Source organism: Calidris pugnax, unplaced genomic scaffold, assembly GCF_001431845.1.
Source record: "Calidris pugnax isolate Ruff unplaced genomic scaffold, ASM143184v1 scaffold29, whole genome shotgun sequence".
Lineage (NCBI taxonomy): Eukaryota > Metazoa > Chordata > Aves > Charadriiformes > Scolopacidae > Calidris > Calidris pugnax.
In genome coordinates, this window is record NW_015090768.1 from 1,971,860 (window position 1) to 1,987,326 (window position 15,467).

General features: G+C 54.0%; 1 protein-coding gene across 1 annotated transcript in view; it reads right to left on the reverse strand.

The window, feature by feature from the left end:
- The window catches only part of SGIP1 (SH3-domain GRB2-like (endophilin) interacting protein 1), a 66,710-nt gene that overhangs the window by 10,224 nt on the left and 41,019 nt on the right, over positions 1-15,467 (reverse strand). The window contains exons 13-18 of the mRNA XM_014937604.1: positions 14,246-14,320; positions 11,797-12,017; positions 9,535-9,826; positions 6,426-6,547; positions 5,351-5,477; positions 1,763-1,822 (exon numbers count right to left, since the gene is read on the reverse strand). Coding sequence (XP_014793090.1) covers positions 1,763-1,822; positions 5,351-5,477; positions 6,426-6,547; positions 9,535-9,826; positions 11,797-12,017; positions 14,246-14,320 — 897 coding nt within the window. The remainder of the gene's footprint in view (positions 1-1,762; positions 1,823-5,350; positions 5,478-6,425; positions 6,548-9,534; positions 9,827-11,796; positions 12,018-14,245; positions 14,321-15,467) is intronic.

Here is a 15,467-nt window from a genome sequence, read left to right on the forward strand (position 1 = left end):
GGACTGATTTACCTTCCAATACCTGGGAAAACTGCACCTTTGGAAGACTCCAGTGTCTGAACTTGTGAAAATATTTACTTTACAGCCAGCTCTGGAGTGTGGGTTTCAAAGTCTTAGGGTTTTTGAGGTCATCAAGTGTGGGGATGAGGAGGAGCGAGACCCGGGCACTTGCCCCAAGCTGCCAACGGGGTTATTTCATACCATGAATGGCACCGTCCAGAGAAATTAGACAGTTTGCTGAGGAGTTCTCTCTCTCTCTCTCTCTCTCTCTGTCTCTCCCTGGATGGCTGGGACCCTGAGCACCCCCTGCCCCGGAGCCCTGAGCCCTTCCCTCCCTCCCGAAGCCGCAGCGCTCGCAGGGTCCCACACGGGCTGTCCCTGCGGGGAGGGCACGGCTTCTGCTGGGGAATGGGCTGGGGACGGGCCTGGGGGGTTTGATATCCATATCGGGATCAATACTGGTTCTTTAGTGTTATTAATGTTAATTATCTAGTCTTATTCTATTAAATCTGCTTCTATTTCAACCCTTGGGTTTCCTTGTTTTTCCACGATTCCCCTTCCCAGGTGGGGAGGGCTCATCAGGTGAAAGAATAATTGTCCAAACGACAACAAACTGTTGTGGATTCCTCAAACCATGACACTTGCCTTCTGCTGCCACCACGGCCTCACGCTCACCGAAGCAGGGCCGGCTCCATAAACACAAGCACCCGGTGCTTGGTGGCCGGGTGGCCCAGTCCCGGGCCACCAGGCTGTTTGCTGGAGGGGACAGGATTTATGGATGGCACGTTTGGAGAGCGAGCCCCAGGGGAACCGTGCTCCCCTCAGCCCCGAGCCAGCAGCATCCCCAGCTGTCCCCAGCCCAGCTCTGCCTCCCGAGCACCACAGCAGCTTCCAAGCAGGTTGTAAAGCACCTCTTCCTGCTGCAAGCAAACCTCCCCGCTTCGCTTTTGGCTTTTTTTCAAAGAAAAATATAGGCACAGTGTCCAAGATGAGGCTTCCTCTGAAGCCTCAGGGCTCTCAGAGTATGGTTGGCCGCCCATCACCCCTGTCTCTGCCCTCCCCGAGATGTGCTGCTGCTCAGAAGAGCTACCATCCACCCCAAAACACACTCCCCCCCACCCTGAATCCTCCCCGATGCCCCTTCTCATCAACGAGGGACCCCAAAACCCGCAGCGCCTCCGACCACCGCACCCCGGTGGCATTTTGGCTATAAATGCTGGCACTGCCCACCCCCCCGCCGCCGAAAAATGCAAGGGGAGGTGGGGAAGGATGCCCCAGCTCAGCAGAGAACCCATCACCCTTTGTTTTTTAATTAACCTGCCCTGTGGCACAGCCCGCTCAGGCTAACGAGCAGCTCGCAAGGGGGAGCAGAAAGAAGCCCTGGTTGACAGAGTCAAGTTCCTCAGCAGTGCAAGCGGTTTCGCTCTCTGGTGTCCACCACAGCCTCGGGAGGAGAAGATTCTTTGGGGTTTTGGTTTGGTCGAGGTTTGTTGTGGGTTTTGTTTGGGGTTTTTTGTTGTTTTTTTGGGTTTTTTTTAAATAAACAAACAGGGAAACGGATCACGGGGACGAATGGCACAAATCAAATCCAAATCATTCCGGTCGAACTTGCGATGTCATCTAAGTAGCCATAGCGTTTCATAGCAGGGGAAGCCAGACTGGAGCCTTTTTTTTTTTGGTTTTTTTTGGAGGAAACCCCGGGAGTCAGAGAGCAAAGAGCGAGGGGAGCAAGTCGTTACCGGGTTTGCTATGCGCTACTTACCTTCGAAAGTCAAATAAAACTTTCCTCTGTCAAACCAAACGAGGGAAGGCTGTTCATTCTCTGTATGGCCAGGAGTTGAAGCGGGATGGGAAAGGTTAAGGAAGAGGGAGAGAGAAGGACACAGTGTGAGTCACAGAGCAGGTCATTTATCTCGCTACGGGGAGGGGACGAGGCGCTGCGAAGCTGTTCACGTGCAAGGAGAAAGGGGGGGGGGGAGGGGGGGGGGTTTTGGCTTAGGAAACAGAAAGCAGAAAGCAAAGCTATGGAAGCCCAGATGGAAGAGTATTTTTGAGGAATTTTTTTTTGGGGGGGGATATTATTTTTCTTTTTTTTTGGTCTAGAGTAGAAGAGGCTCCTCGGGCCACGCGCTCCTCCAGCATGTTCTAACTGCACTGATTGGGGCATCGTCTCCTCTTCGCCCCTGGTGATGTCCCTGCTGTGCCACGATGAGCGTGTCCCCGGGGGGATGCTGCCCCCCCCAGCATCCCACACCCGGCGTGCAAAAAATCAGTGCCAGCCCTGAGCCCCGAGTGTATTCACTGCTGCGTTTGGTCAGGACACAAACAGACAGAGGCACACAGAGCAGGAGATCCTCCCTCTCCCAGTACAACCACAGCTCCCTGCGCTCACACCGCCTCCAAAGCCACTTAGACACCAGGCACTGAGGAAATAACTAGGGGGAAAAGGGGTGTGGGGGCGGAAAAAATGGCTTTTTTTGAGCTGTTGAATCCACCCTTTTGGGTTTGGAGGTGATGAGCCTTTCACCTCGCGGTCCTTTTCGCCACTGAGAAACTGTCATGCAAGGTGCTGCGAGGGGTGGGTGCCGGGGGTCGGGGCACTCGGGGTGCCCCCAACCCCCCCGCTGCCCAGCCACAGAAAGAAAAAGGGTCTGGAGAAGGCCCCTGGTTAGTACAGTACCTGCCGGCGTCTCACAGCGCCTTTCAAACGCGGGCAGTTTGTCAACAAAAGCATCATCTTCTGATAACACAAAGCAGAAGAAACGCCAAGGAGAAGAAAAGAAAAAGAATGAAAACACGACTCCCAAAGGAAACCGAGCAGCGTCGCTGTGTCAACGGAAAATAAAAAAAAATACAAAATAAAAAGACAGAGAAGGGTTTTAACGAGGAAAAATAAGGGGAGGGGCGCTGACACAGAAATAACAGCTTCTTTCTTTACAATAAATTATTCAGACTGCACATGCAACCACAAGGAAAGCCAACCAGACCAGCACGGAGGACAAATAAATCACTTTTCCACATGCTCTTGGACAAACTCCGTCGGACTTTGCCACAGGAGACAGGAGAGACGGGGAGCGTGGTGGAGACAGACAAGGGTCGTGGGTGGGTGTCCCAGCCCTGTGCCGGTCCCGTGGGTCCCCTGGTGGTCCCCAACCCGCTGCTGTACCCCTAGACCTGCCCTCTCCCCCCCCCCTCTGCCCTGGCACACCTTTCACCTCTGTTTTTCCTACAGCTGCAGGACAAACCCAGGAATTAGAAGTGCTCCCTTCTCTGAGATGAGGTTGCAGCCTGGTGATGCTTTGCCCAGCACTGGTGGCCACCATCACCCTGCCCAACAGGGAGATGCTTGGGCATCCCAAACCCTCCTCTGCCCCTGCCCCCCCACCCCAAGCCAGCTTTTCCCAGGCCAAATCCTGGCAACGTAGCACCCACTGCTCAGTTTACATGGATCTGGAAGTGCAAAGCCTGCAATCCCTACAAAATCCCATTCCCCTGCCCAGAGGTGGCCCAAGAGCCCTGCTTTCCACTCTCTTTCAAGGAAAGCCCCCATGGAGAGGGTGGCAGCCACTGGGACCAGTGGGCACAGCTTCTCATCACCCCCCCTCAGCCACCTCAGCCCCGCTGCTCAGGGTGGGTAGGTCATTAAAAACATCAAGCAGCAATTTGTCTTCGCTGAAATAACCACCTGTTAGAGAGGAAAAAAGATAAATTTTAAACCAAGAGCCTATGGGAGCCATCACCTGCTCAACCCTCAGGACCAGCACGCAGCCCCTGGTTCATAGCCACTTCTCCTGACCTCCTGAAGCCCCCATGACCATCCCTGTCCTCATCCTGGCTGCTTCCCTCCACCAAAACCCTGTTCACCACCGGTGCCCCGTGGCCACCGTGCCCACAGGCACTGGCCAAAGCCACCACCAGTGCCTGGTTGCCAGAGCTGCAGGACAGCGGGCACAGACAGGACCGACAGCCAACACAGCGGGGATGCTCGGGGCTGGCCAGCCCCTTGCTTAAAATACATATTGTTTTGGTTTTTTGGGGTGTTTGTTTTTCCAGCAGCAGCATGCCGTGACGGTGACGAACAGCCGGCGAACAGGTACAAGCATCTACGACACCTCCAGAGAGAAGCCAACAACAGGATGGAGACGCAGGTGGGAGACTCCAGCAAAACCTACTGGGGGGAGGGTTTGGGTGGGCACACGTGGCCACCAGCACCATGGGGGACGGCACCCACTGCCCCCCATCCTCTTCCAGCCATCAAAGATGGGGCTGGGGTGGCGATGCTGCTGCCACCGCCGCCTGAGGTGACCACAGCCAGGAGGAAGGTGGCCGAGAAGACAGGAACACCAGCCAGGTTTGGTTTTTTTGGGAGTGCTGGGGTTGCAGCTCGCTCCGCAGAGCCCATCTGCCAGCCCCACGGCAGCCAAAGCTCCTTCCCCGCCACGCAACCCGGGCGTGCTCAGCCCAAAAAGAAATAAAAAACACGGAAAAAGAAAAAAAGAAAAAAGGAGGAGGGACGTTCCTGGTAGGAGATGGAAGTGCAGGGAGAAAGGGACGGTGGGGCCAGGTGGGATGACAGGGAGGGATGGAAAGAGCGCCGGCAGCCGGGACAGAGGGGACAGAAGGGATGGAGAGGGGATGGAGATGGAAGGAGCGCCGGCAGCCGGGACAGAAGGGACGGAGAGGGGACGGAGGAGGGAGGACAAGGGGGGGACCCAGCTGGTAGAGCCTGGGAGCTGCCAGCCAGACTTGATTTGCATTTCTCATCTCAGGCCCTGGCGGGGGGGAGAGGGGAGGAGTTTGGCAAACCCCATGTTTTTCAGGACATTCCTCCAAAAGAAAACTGCAGCACTTTGTTCTGGTCTAGGACGCGTTAAGCTGAGGGTTTGGAAGAGCCTTTTCCAAGACCCCGCTTCCACTTCAAGGGAAAGTATGAATTTAAGACATTCAAAGAGATATAATATTAGTTGCCTCCTGGATCCAAAGGTCTGGCTTCCAGCCCCCCTCCCCTCCAGGGTACAAGCATCCCTTGCAAAAAAAAGCTTATTTTGACCAAATTTACAGACCGTGAGCAAGTTTTATGTTCCATTTCACTTAGGGATAACCTCTACCTTCACCAGACATTCGTTGTTCCCAACATTGGGAGCTGCTGCCAAGACAGCTCCCCGAGCAGCATCCTGTTCGTGGGCCATCACCCCCCTCCTCAAACCCCTTTTTGCCTTTGAAAACCTGATGAAAATTAACGAACGTGAACCCGGAGACCAATCAAAGGCAAAGGTTTGAGGAATCTTTTTTTTCAGAGGACGCTGGGAGGTAGGAAAGGTGAAAGAACAGCAGTGCTGTATGTTTTTACCAACGGTGGGAGTGGTGGCTGCACTCAGGGAATTGGTGGAAGATATGGAAGAAGTACTTTCAGCACGGGCTAAAGGTGCTATCGGAGGAGGGCTGGATGAGTGAATAGGAGGGCTAAAAGGCCTGGACTGTAGAAAAACATAAAATAACAAAAGGTTAAAGAAAATAAGCACAGCGACATTTGCATCAAACAAACAGAAGCTTTTGCCCGAAGCCGTAACACTCTGTAGAACAATTTTGGTTCTTTTAATGCCAAGGGTGTTCTAGTCTGGACCGAAAAGTATGGCAGATGATTCCCACCATCTCGAGGGTCTGGGCATTTGAAATCCCCGTCCCCACCAAGGGTGGGAGCTCCAGGGGCCACGGGATGGATTTAACACACCCGGCATCAGGAAGGGAATGGTGCCCACCACGTGCCAGCTCAGTTCACTGGGTCCTTATAGATCCTTCAGGGATAATATGGATGCTTTGGGGAAAAGAGGTTTCCCAGAGAGGTGCCCCAGAGGATGCCCCATCCCTGGAAACATCCAAGGAGAGGGCTCTGAGCAACCCTCAGAAGAAGCTGAGACTGCTCCATCCCTGGAGGAGTTCAGGGCCAGGATGGATGAGGCTTGGAGCAACCTGCTCTGGTGGGAGGTGTCCCTGCCCAGGGCAGGCGAGTCAGAACTAGATGGCCTTTAAGGTCCCTTCAGACCCAAACTCTTGTAGGATTCTATAACTTTATATCCATAACATCAATACAAAAATTCTCCACAACTTACCTGAAGGACGTGGGACACCTCCCATCTCAACGCCCTTCCCAGGACAGACCCCCACCACTTTACCCTGGGGGGCCGGGCACGGTCAGACCCTCCCCACCTTTTTTACACCCATTTTCTGCCTTTGCTATAATAACAAACCACCGCTTGCTATTTTTCCAGGTGTAATTTGTGAACAAACTGTAGAAAACTCTGGTTACTCGCCCTTAATGACTTGCTCTGCTCCATTAATCCATCCCACCAGGCTGCACAAATGCAGACCCCGACCCCCCCATGCACAGACCCCCCCACACACCACGCTCCCACGGATGAACATACCACGTCGGCGACGGTGGGCTTGCCGGGGGGCAGCTTGGGCCGGGAGGGTGGCCGGGGGGGTGGTGGTGGTGGGGTGCCACATGCGGCCAGCGGCGTGCCGGGACGAGCTGGGGAGGAGGAACCTGCAAAAAAACCAGGAACCATCAGCACATCACAGGTTGGTCCCCACGGCTGTCCCCCCCCAGACCCCCCTCTGGAAGCAAAGTCTTCTCCCCGAGGAGCCTGGTGGCCACGCACACCCTGCACAAGGTCTCCTTGGTCATTGCTCCACACCGGCCGCGTTGCACGGGAGAAGAGTTTTTTGGGGATTGCCAATGCTCGGTATACCTGGCTCCCCCCTCAACATTGTTATTGGAGGAATCTCACAGTTTTATCTAAAATCCAGCAACGTGGGCAGGTGAAAAATGATGTGCTGAGAAGGAGTTGAAGCCCTGCAGCACCTGGGGCTGATGCCACAGGTCCTCGAGCATCACGGCTGGCCAGGAGGGTTGGTCCCCGTGGTGGGAATGAGGGGTCCCAGCAAGAGGGGCAAAGCTTTGTTGGAGCAAAGCAGAGGAAGGGTGGAAAAACAAGGTTATCTGGTTCTCTGGGAGCACCAAGCCTTTCCCAACCCTCTGGAAGAGTTTCAGAGAACTTCCCTTGGAGTTCACATGTCCCCATCAGCTGCTGCCTTGCTGCAAAGGAGGACTTCTTGCAATTAAATAGGAAATTTTACAGATACTTAAGAGGAGACTCAGCAGAATATTTTCTTCCACGTACAGCAATTCCTTCTGGGGTAATTGGAGCTGTACAGAGCAGTCTGAGAGATTGCACCAAGACAAGAGGGATGGCAGGAGCAGGGGGGGGCTACAGACCCCCTTGAGCAAACACACACAGCCCCCGTGGAGCACAGCAGAGCACTGTGATCTGCAGAGCAGAGTGCTTTGCTCCAAGGGACCATAAGGTGACGTCTCTAGCTTTATTTTTCCCCTGCTTACAAGAGAATCAGCTACCTCAGGTTTTTGGGTAATAGCTCAGACTAAGGGAATTCCAACACTAGATCTACAGAAACGAGAGGGAGAGGTAAATGACCGAAGGCTAACATGAGAGATGGGCTGGTTTCAAGAGAGTAAATCCCAGCTGTTCATTTGCACAACTCCAAAATTTAAGCCATTTTTATTTAGAAGCCTAATTTGGGGAACCAAAGTTTGAATTTTTCCCTTCCTTATCCCAATAAAAGCCTGACAAAACAGGAATTTTTCAGGGAAAGTGAGCCAGCAGCACTGAACGAGTGGTACAAGGCAGAGATTTCGAAAGTGCATTTTGCCCCAGTTGAGTAGTGGCCAGCACCTGGCCAAAGCCCTGCCAGACACCAGCTTTCAGCCAAGAAGGTTTAATCTTCAGGCATCTGAGGTACCTTTAGGTATCTTCTATGGCAAGAAACTGTGGCAGCAAGCTGTAAATCAGCACGCAGTCAGGATGCTGCTGGGATGCTGGTCCCCAGCCCCACCACCTTGGTGGCACCCAGGAACCCAGGCTCCCATGGGATGGGATGGCAGGAGGGTGTCCAGGGATGACTCTGCCCCACGGCATCCCAAAAACGGTCACCCACAGGGGCCAGCTGCAGCAAGGGGGGCCCTCAGAACAAATGGAGAGGGTGGGGGTGGGAAGGGTGTAGGATCCTCATCACCCACCCATGGGATGTATGTGATTTTTATGTGCGTATTTCAACACTCTGCATTTTCACAGCTCGTCCCCCCACACTGGGCTGGGTGAGGCTGAGGTGCTTAGGGGGCTGCAACACAGGAGATGATTTCTGGGGAAGAGATGTGGATCTTCCCAAGCAGACAGCACTGCCCCAGGAACCTGGCTCCATCCAGCCCCTGACTCCTCTCAGTGGGGTTTCTCCATCCATCCCCACGTGCAGCCACCGGCAGGTCCCCATCCTGCAGATCTCTGCTCACACAAAGCCCTTGTGGAGAGCAAGTCGTGGTGGAGAGCAGTGTAGTAACAAACTTGAGGTTTCCTGCTGCTGATGGCCCAGAAAAGTTCCCAGTTCTGACCAGTGCCACCAGGGTCTGGATGCTGCAGCCCCCAGCAACCGGCCCAGCACAGACCCCAACCCATCCAACCCCACAGCCGGCACAGAAAAGCCACCACCACGGAAGCAAAGCCACAGTTGAAGCAACAGCCACGCTTGGGGGGACACCCCCAGCAGCCCCACACACCCCCCCAGAGGGGGCAAACCCCCCAAAGCAGAGGACACGGCTCTCAAGCTCACATAAGGCTGGTGACAGTGGTTGGGCACCCACCGCACCCATCATCTCCCTGCAGGGGTGGAGGCTCCTGCAAGGCTCCGTGGGGGTAATCATCTCAAAAATAATCTCTGGTGGGTGCAGGATGGCAGCACGGTGGCTGGTGGGGACATGGACTTGCACGTCGTAGCTGCACTGGTACAATAAGTACCCTTGGGTCAGCCTCTAAAATAACATGATCAGGTTGCATCTTCTCAAACACCACGGGAGAGCTTGTGTAAGCTGACCTCCGCCCAGCTCGTTTGCCCTAATGGGCACACCGGCATTTATAATTAAGCAGGTGAAGCCAGGCAGGCAGCACGTGCCAGACAAACCTATCAAACCTATGGGGTTCTGCCCTTGGTGAGAGGTTTCTCCAGCCCCAGCTGGGCCTCCACGCTCTCACAGACCCGTGCCACCTCAGAGCTGAGAGTTAGGTGGTGACATTATGTGGTGACCTGTCTGCAACAGCTTCAAACCCCTGCCCACGTCTCAGATTATTTGCCCAAAATGTTTCCACCTGCGTTCACTCTGAAGCCTACTGAGGACACAGCTGCAGTCAGTGGCAACCCTAGGGCCCACCTCGTGGCGGGGTGCGTAGAGGTGGGAAGGGAGGCTGAGGGGAGCTTGAGGGGGACCCATCCGACCAGCAGACACGCAGCAGGGAGCGGAGAGGGGGAGGAGAGGACACAGGAGGCTGAGGGCAGACGCTGGACGTGGAAGCAGGAGATGACCGGGCAGGAAGGCGGGCGCCGGGCACAGGCACAACCGGGTGGGAGGGGACGGCGGATGCGGTCACGGCCACACCGAAGCACACCCAACGCCGCGGGACGTACCGCTGGTGCTTCCCGTGCCGCTGCTGGCCCCCGGTCCGGGTGAGGAGACCACCGTGCGGTAGGTGGGTGGCGGAGGGGGCGGCGGGGTGGCTCTTTGTCCCAGCCCAAAATCTTTGGGAGAGGCGACCGGCTCCGCATTATCATCCTTAAGGTGGGACGGCTCAGAAACCTTCTTGGGAACCTCTTCCAGGTGGAGCGGCGAGGGGAGCGGGCGGGAGGGCTCGGCCGGCGCCGCGTCGGCCGGGTTGCCCGCTGCCACCGGTGGAGACCCCGTTTTTTCCCGGGCTGGCAACTCCGGAGTGGCGTTTTCCGGGGATTGATCGGAAAAATTGACCCATTTAACTTCTGCGTTAGCAGCAGTAGACTTGGGGGAGAGCACGGGGCCAAAAATGCTGTCCACGTCATTGATGGACGGAAGTTTGTCCCGTTTGGGCTCTGCTGCTGGCTGGTCCCCTCCTGCGGTCAAAGCAGTTTATTTCACACTTAGCATTCACCCGGAGAGCTGCGGCCACCACTATTCTCTACGGGGCTCTACGCCGGCTACTTTCTGCTTTAAAAAGCCAAAATCTTTTCTTATAAAGCTGCCGGGGAATATAATTCATGTGCGAGGGAGCTTCTACGCCAGGATCACGTGCGATGAACCGGTTGAAATACATACAGCACGGGAGGGAGAGCATGCACCACCAGCCAAACCCTCCTCCTCCTCCATCACCTCCCACGCAAAGGTCCCCCCAGCCTCCCCCAAATCTACAGCTGACTCCCAGCCTCCCTTACAGATTGCCAAAATAGCAACATTATGTCATTATCATCACTCTGAATTATCGAATTATCAGTAGATAATAAAATTACACGCTCTGCCCACCAACCTAAAGCACTCTTGTCCACTCCGCTATATATATATATATAAAAATATATATATTTAAACATGCTGGTTTGGCACTCACACACTGGCACTGGGCATGCAGTACAGGGAAGCAGACAAGGGGGTATGTATTTCAGTTGCAAGCAGCAGCAGATAAAAGTCATTTAGGGTTCTACTCACTAATTGAGCTACCACACTTCAATGCCCATATCTGACTCCATCACCAACACGGAGACGGGACCCATCAGCAAAATGTGACTCATCCAGAGGAGGGAGATCCTCCATCCTCCCTCTCCTGCCCTGTTTCCTCGCATTTCTCTTCCCCCCCCCAGCCCCTGCTCCTTCCAAGCTCATTCTGCTAAAACTAATGTGCCCCCCCGGGGCTCCTCATGTCACGTCCCACCCCGGCTCCTGTGCTCAGGGGAGCCATCTGTTCTTCTACTGTTAGGGAATAAAATACACTTTTGCTGAAACAGGGAAGAAAAAAAAATAAATAAAAAAAAAATAGGTCTCTGCCACTTGCTTTACTGAAGCGTGCAGCCAGCCAGACCCCAGCAAATCACAGAATCTTCGTGGTTGGAAGGGACCTTTGAGATCATGGAGTCCAACCACACACACAAAAAAAAACCCCAAAAAGCAAATAAAGCCTCACAACACACAGCTGGGCACTGCGTTTGCTGGTGTTGATGAATCTAGGCGTGTAGGTGGACACCCTACCAGTCTGGCTGCTTCCATCAATAGAAAAAAAATCAGGATAGGGGAGCATGAATGAAATACTGATGGATGGAGCAGTAAGCTCAGCGCGGGGGGTTTCTCCGTGGCGATGTTAATAGCACCCCGAGGTGTGTGTGGGGGTGTGTTGGGGGGTGTGTGTGTCCATACAGTGCCCTGTCCAAAGACAGCGACCACCCCTCTGTCCCCCCAGCAGACAGCACCCACCAGCAACATGAATTATATGCTCATAAGCACTTTCAAGTCCCTTCCTTTACTCCAGGTACCATTCAATTCTCCCTCCCCTCCACTTCCCCCCAGCTGCCAGCCCCATCCGCAGAACTGGGGGGCTTTTCCCACCCTCCCATGGCAGCAGCAGGAACTGGGGAGGGCAGGAGCAGCCCCCCCGACCCAGCCAGGAGCCACACACCCCCTTATTTCATAAGTAGCACTGCTCCAGGCAGTAACAACGCTCCAATTATTCCAAATTTTGAGCCGGACTTTAAGGCTAGCGTCGCTTTTCGTGTCTAAAAGTGACCAATACCAAAGGGGGGGGGGGGAAGGTCTTTGGGAGAGGCGACCGGCTCCGCATTATCATCCTTAAGGTGGGACGGCTCAGAAACCTTCTTGGGAACCTCTTCCAGGTGGAGCGGCGAGGGGAGCGGGCGGGAGGGCTCGGCCGGCGCCGCGTCGGCCGGGTTGCCCGCTGCCACCGGTGGAGACCCCGTTTTTTCCCGGGCTGGCAACTCCGGAGTGGCGTTTTCCGGGGATTGATCGGAAAAATTGACCCATTTAACTTCTGCGTTAGCAGCAGTAGACTTGGGGGAGAGCACGGGGCCAAAAATGCTGTCCACGTCATTGATGGACGGAAGTTTGTCCCGTTTGGGCTCTGCTGCTGGCTGGTCCCCTCCTGCGGTCAAAGCAGTTTATTTCACACTTAGCATTCACCCGGAGAGCTGCGGCCACCACTATTCTCTACGGGGCTCTACGCCGGCTACTTTCTGCTTTAAAAAGCCAAAATCTTTTCTTATAAAGCTGCCGGGGAATATAATTCATGTGCGAGGGAGCTTCTACGCCAGGATCACGTGCGATGAACCGGTTGAAATACATACAGCACGGGAGGGAGAGCATGCACCACCAGCCAAACCCTCTTCCTCCTCCATCACCTCCCACGCAAAGGTCCCCCCAGCCTCCCCCAAATCTACAGCTGACTCCCAGCCTCCCTTACAGATTGCCAAAATAGCAACATTATGTCATTATCATCACTCTGAATTATCGAATTATCAGTAGATAATAAAATTACACGCTCTGCCCACCAACCTAAAGCACTCTTGCCCACTCCACTATAAATATATATATTTATATATATATATATATAAACATGCTGGTTTGGCACTCGCACACTGGCACTGGGCATGCAGTACAGGGAAGCAGACAAGGGGGTATGTATTTCAGTTGCAAGCAGCAGCAGATAAAAGTCATTTAGGGTTCTACTCACTAATTGAGCTACCACACTTCAATGCCCATATCTGACTCCATCACCAACACGGAGACGGGACCCATCAGCAAAATGTGACTCATCCAGAGGAGGGAGATCCTCCATCCTCCCTCTCCTGCCCTGTTTCCTCGCATTTCTCTTCCCCCCCCCAGCCCCTGCTCCTTCCAAGCTCATTCTGCTAAAACTAATGTGCCCCCCCGGGGCTCCTCATGTCACGTCCCACCCCGGCTCCTGCGCTCGGGGGAGCCATCTGTGCTTCTACAGTTAGGGAATAAAATACAGTTTTGCTGAAACAGGGAAGAAAAAAAAATAAATAAAAAAAATTAGGTCTCTGCCACTTGCTTTACTGAAGCGTGCAGCCAGCCAGACCCCAGCAAATCACAGAATCTTCGTGGTTGGAAGGGACCTTTGAGATCATGGAGTCCAACCACACACACAAAAAAAAACCCCAAAAAGCAAATAAAGCCTCACAACACACAGCTGGGCACTGCGTTTGCTGGTGTTGATGAATCTAGGCGTGTAGGTGGACACCCTGCCAGTCTGGCTGCTTCCATCAATAGAAAAAAAATCAGGATAGGGGAGCATGAATGAAATACTGATGGATGGAGCAGTAAGCTCAGCGCGGGGGATTTCTCCGTGGTGATGTTAATAGCACCCTGAGGTAGGTGTGTGTGTGTGTGTGTGTGTGTGTCCATACAGTGCCCTGTCCAAAGACAGCGACCACCCCTCTGTCCCCCCAGCAGACAGCACCCACCAGCAACATGAATTATATGCTCATAAGCACTTTCAAGTCCCTTCCTTTACTCCAGGTACCATTCAATTCTCCCTCCCCTCCACTTCCCCCCAGCTGCCAGCCCCATCCGCAGAACTGGGGGGCTTTTCCCACCCTCCCATGGCAGCAGCAGGAACTGGGGAGGGCAGGAGCAGCCCCCCCGACCCAGCCAGGAGCCACACACCCCCTTATTTCATAAGTAGCACTGCTCCAGGCAGTAACAACGCTCCAATTATTCCAAATTTTGAGCCGGACTTTAAGGATAGCGTCACTTTTCATGTCTAAAAGTGATCAATATCAAAGGGGGGGGGAAAGAGGGGGCACTAATTTACTAATTTCAGCAGGGTGATGCTGACTGGGGAGTCAAAGGCATCTTTGCACCGCTCGAGAAGCATCACCCCGACCACAGCATCCTCTGAAGCGCCGCAAACGCAAAGGGAAGAGGATGCCCAAGGGACAAATCTGTGTTCAAAATGCAGTCACAGGGACCTGACCCCCCACTCCCTCCCAGCACAGCCCCCCCAAAGGGTCTGGATTGCTCTACTGGGGCTGGGTGAGGGTCCCTGGTGCTGAGGTTTTACCTATTGCCACCGTCAGAGGGGAGCCGGTGCGCGGCGGCGTGGCCGGGATGTTCTTCGGTGGGAGCGGCGGAGGGGCTGCAAAACACAGCAGAGGGGGAGAAAATAAATAAATAATAATAATATAACATGAAAAAAAAAATTAAATCCATGGTGGTGCATTAGGAAATCTGTGTCTGAAATGCAGCCACAGGGATGCGACCCCCCCTCCTCCTCCCAGCACAGCCCCCCCAAAGGGTCTGGATTGCTCTACTGGGGCTGGGTGAGGGTCCCTGGTGCTGAGCTTTTACCTATTGCCACCGTCAGAGGGGAGCCGGTGCGCGGCGGCGTGGCCGGGATGTTCTTCGGTGGGAGCGGCGGAGGGGCTGCAGAACAGAGCAGAGGGGGAGAAAACAAATAAAAAATAATAATATAACATGAAAAAAAAAATTTAAATCCATGGTGCTGCATTAGGAAACCCCCCTGGTTTGTTGGGATGCGGCAGCATGTGGCCCAGGGATGGTTGCTGACCCAGGAACATCCCCGCAGCCCAGGGGTTTATGGTGTTTTGTTGAGTGAAAAGCAATTGTCAGTGGCCTTTTTTGTTGGGTTTTATGGTTTTGGTTTTTTTTTTCTGGTGGTGTTATTATTATTTTAGATTGTCCCCATGTTTTAACAACCTGAATTACCATTTTAATTAAAACCTGTAGCCTCCGAGGCACATATCTGCCTCCTCATTCCTCACGTGCCCATCCCGCACGGATCCGGGAGGAGTGCCGTGGTTAATTAACCCAGCACTGATTTACAGGGGCTTTTTTTTTTTTTTTTGCAAAGCAGATATAAATAACATCCAAGGCTGAACCTCCTGGAGGAGGCACCATGGCTGCAGCCATCATTTCCATCACGGGTGTCACCATCCCCTTGTGAGCTCCTGATGTGGCCAGAGGTGGCCTTGGGACATCGGCACCGGCAATGGACCACCATCAGCAGCACCAGGGCTGGGGGTGGGTTTGGCATCAAATAGGTTGTGCTAATGGCTACTGAGGGGGAAAAGGAGCAGAGGAAAGAATGGCTTTGTCAGTAGGGAGGAGGAAAGGACGCGGTTCCCCTGACTGCCCCAGGCAATGGGGAAAGCTGCATGGAAAAGCAGGGATTTGGGGCTGTGTTGCCCTTCCTTGCATTAGCCCAGAGAAAGTGGTGCTTCTGACTTTCCCAGCCAAATAACCGTGTCATTAACATGAGCAATCAGGAATTCCTTGCCTCCAAGGGCAGGTGGGTTTAACCACTGGTTCCATACAAGCCATTTGCTCCAACCAGAGGATGCACATCATCTCTCCCACCCTGGATACCATCCACCCCATCCCTTATCAGCCCCTGGGTACCCATCCACCCCATCCCATCCCTTATCAGCCCCTGGGTACCCATCCATCCCATCCCATCCCTTATCAGCCCCTGGGTACCATCCACCCTACCCCATTGCATTCCTTATCAGCCCCTGGGTACCATCCACCCTGTCCCTATCAGCCCCTGGGT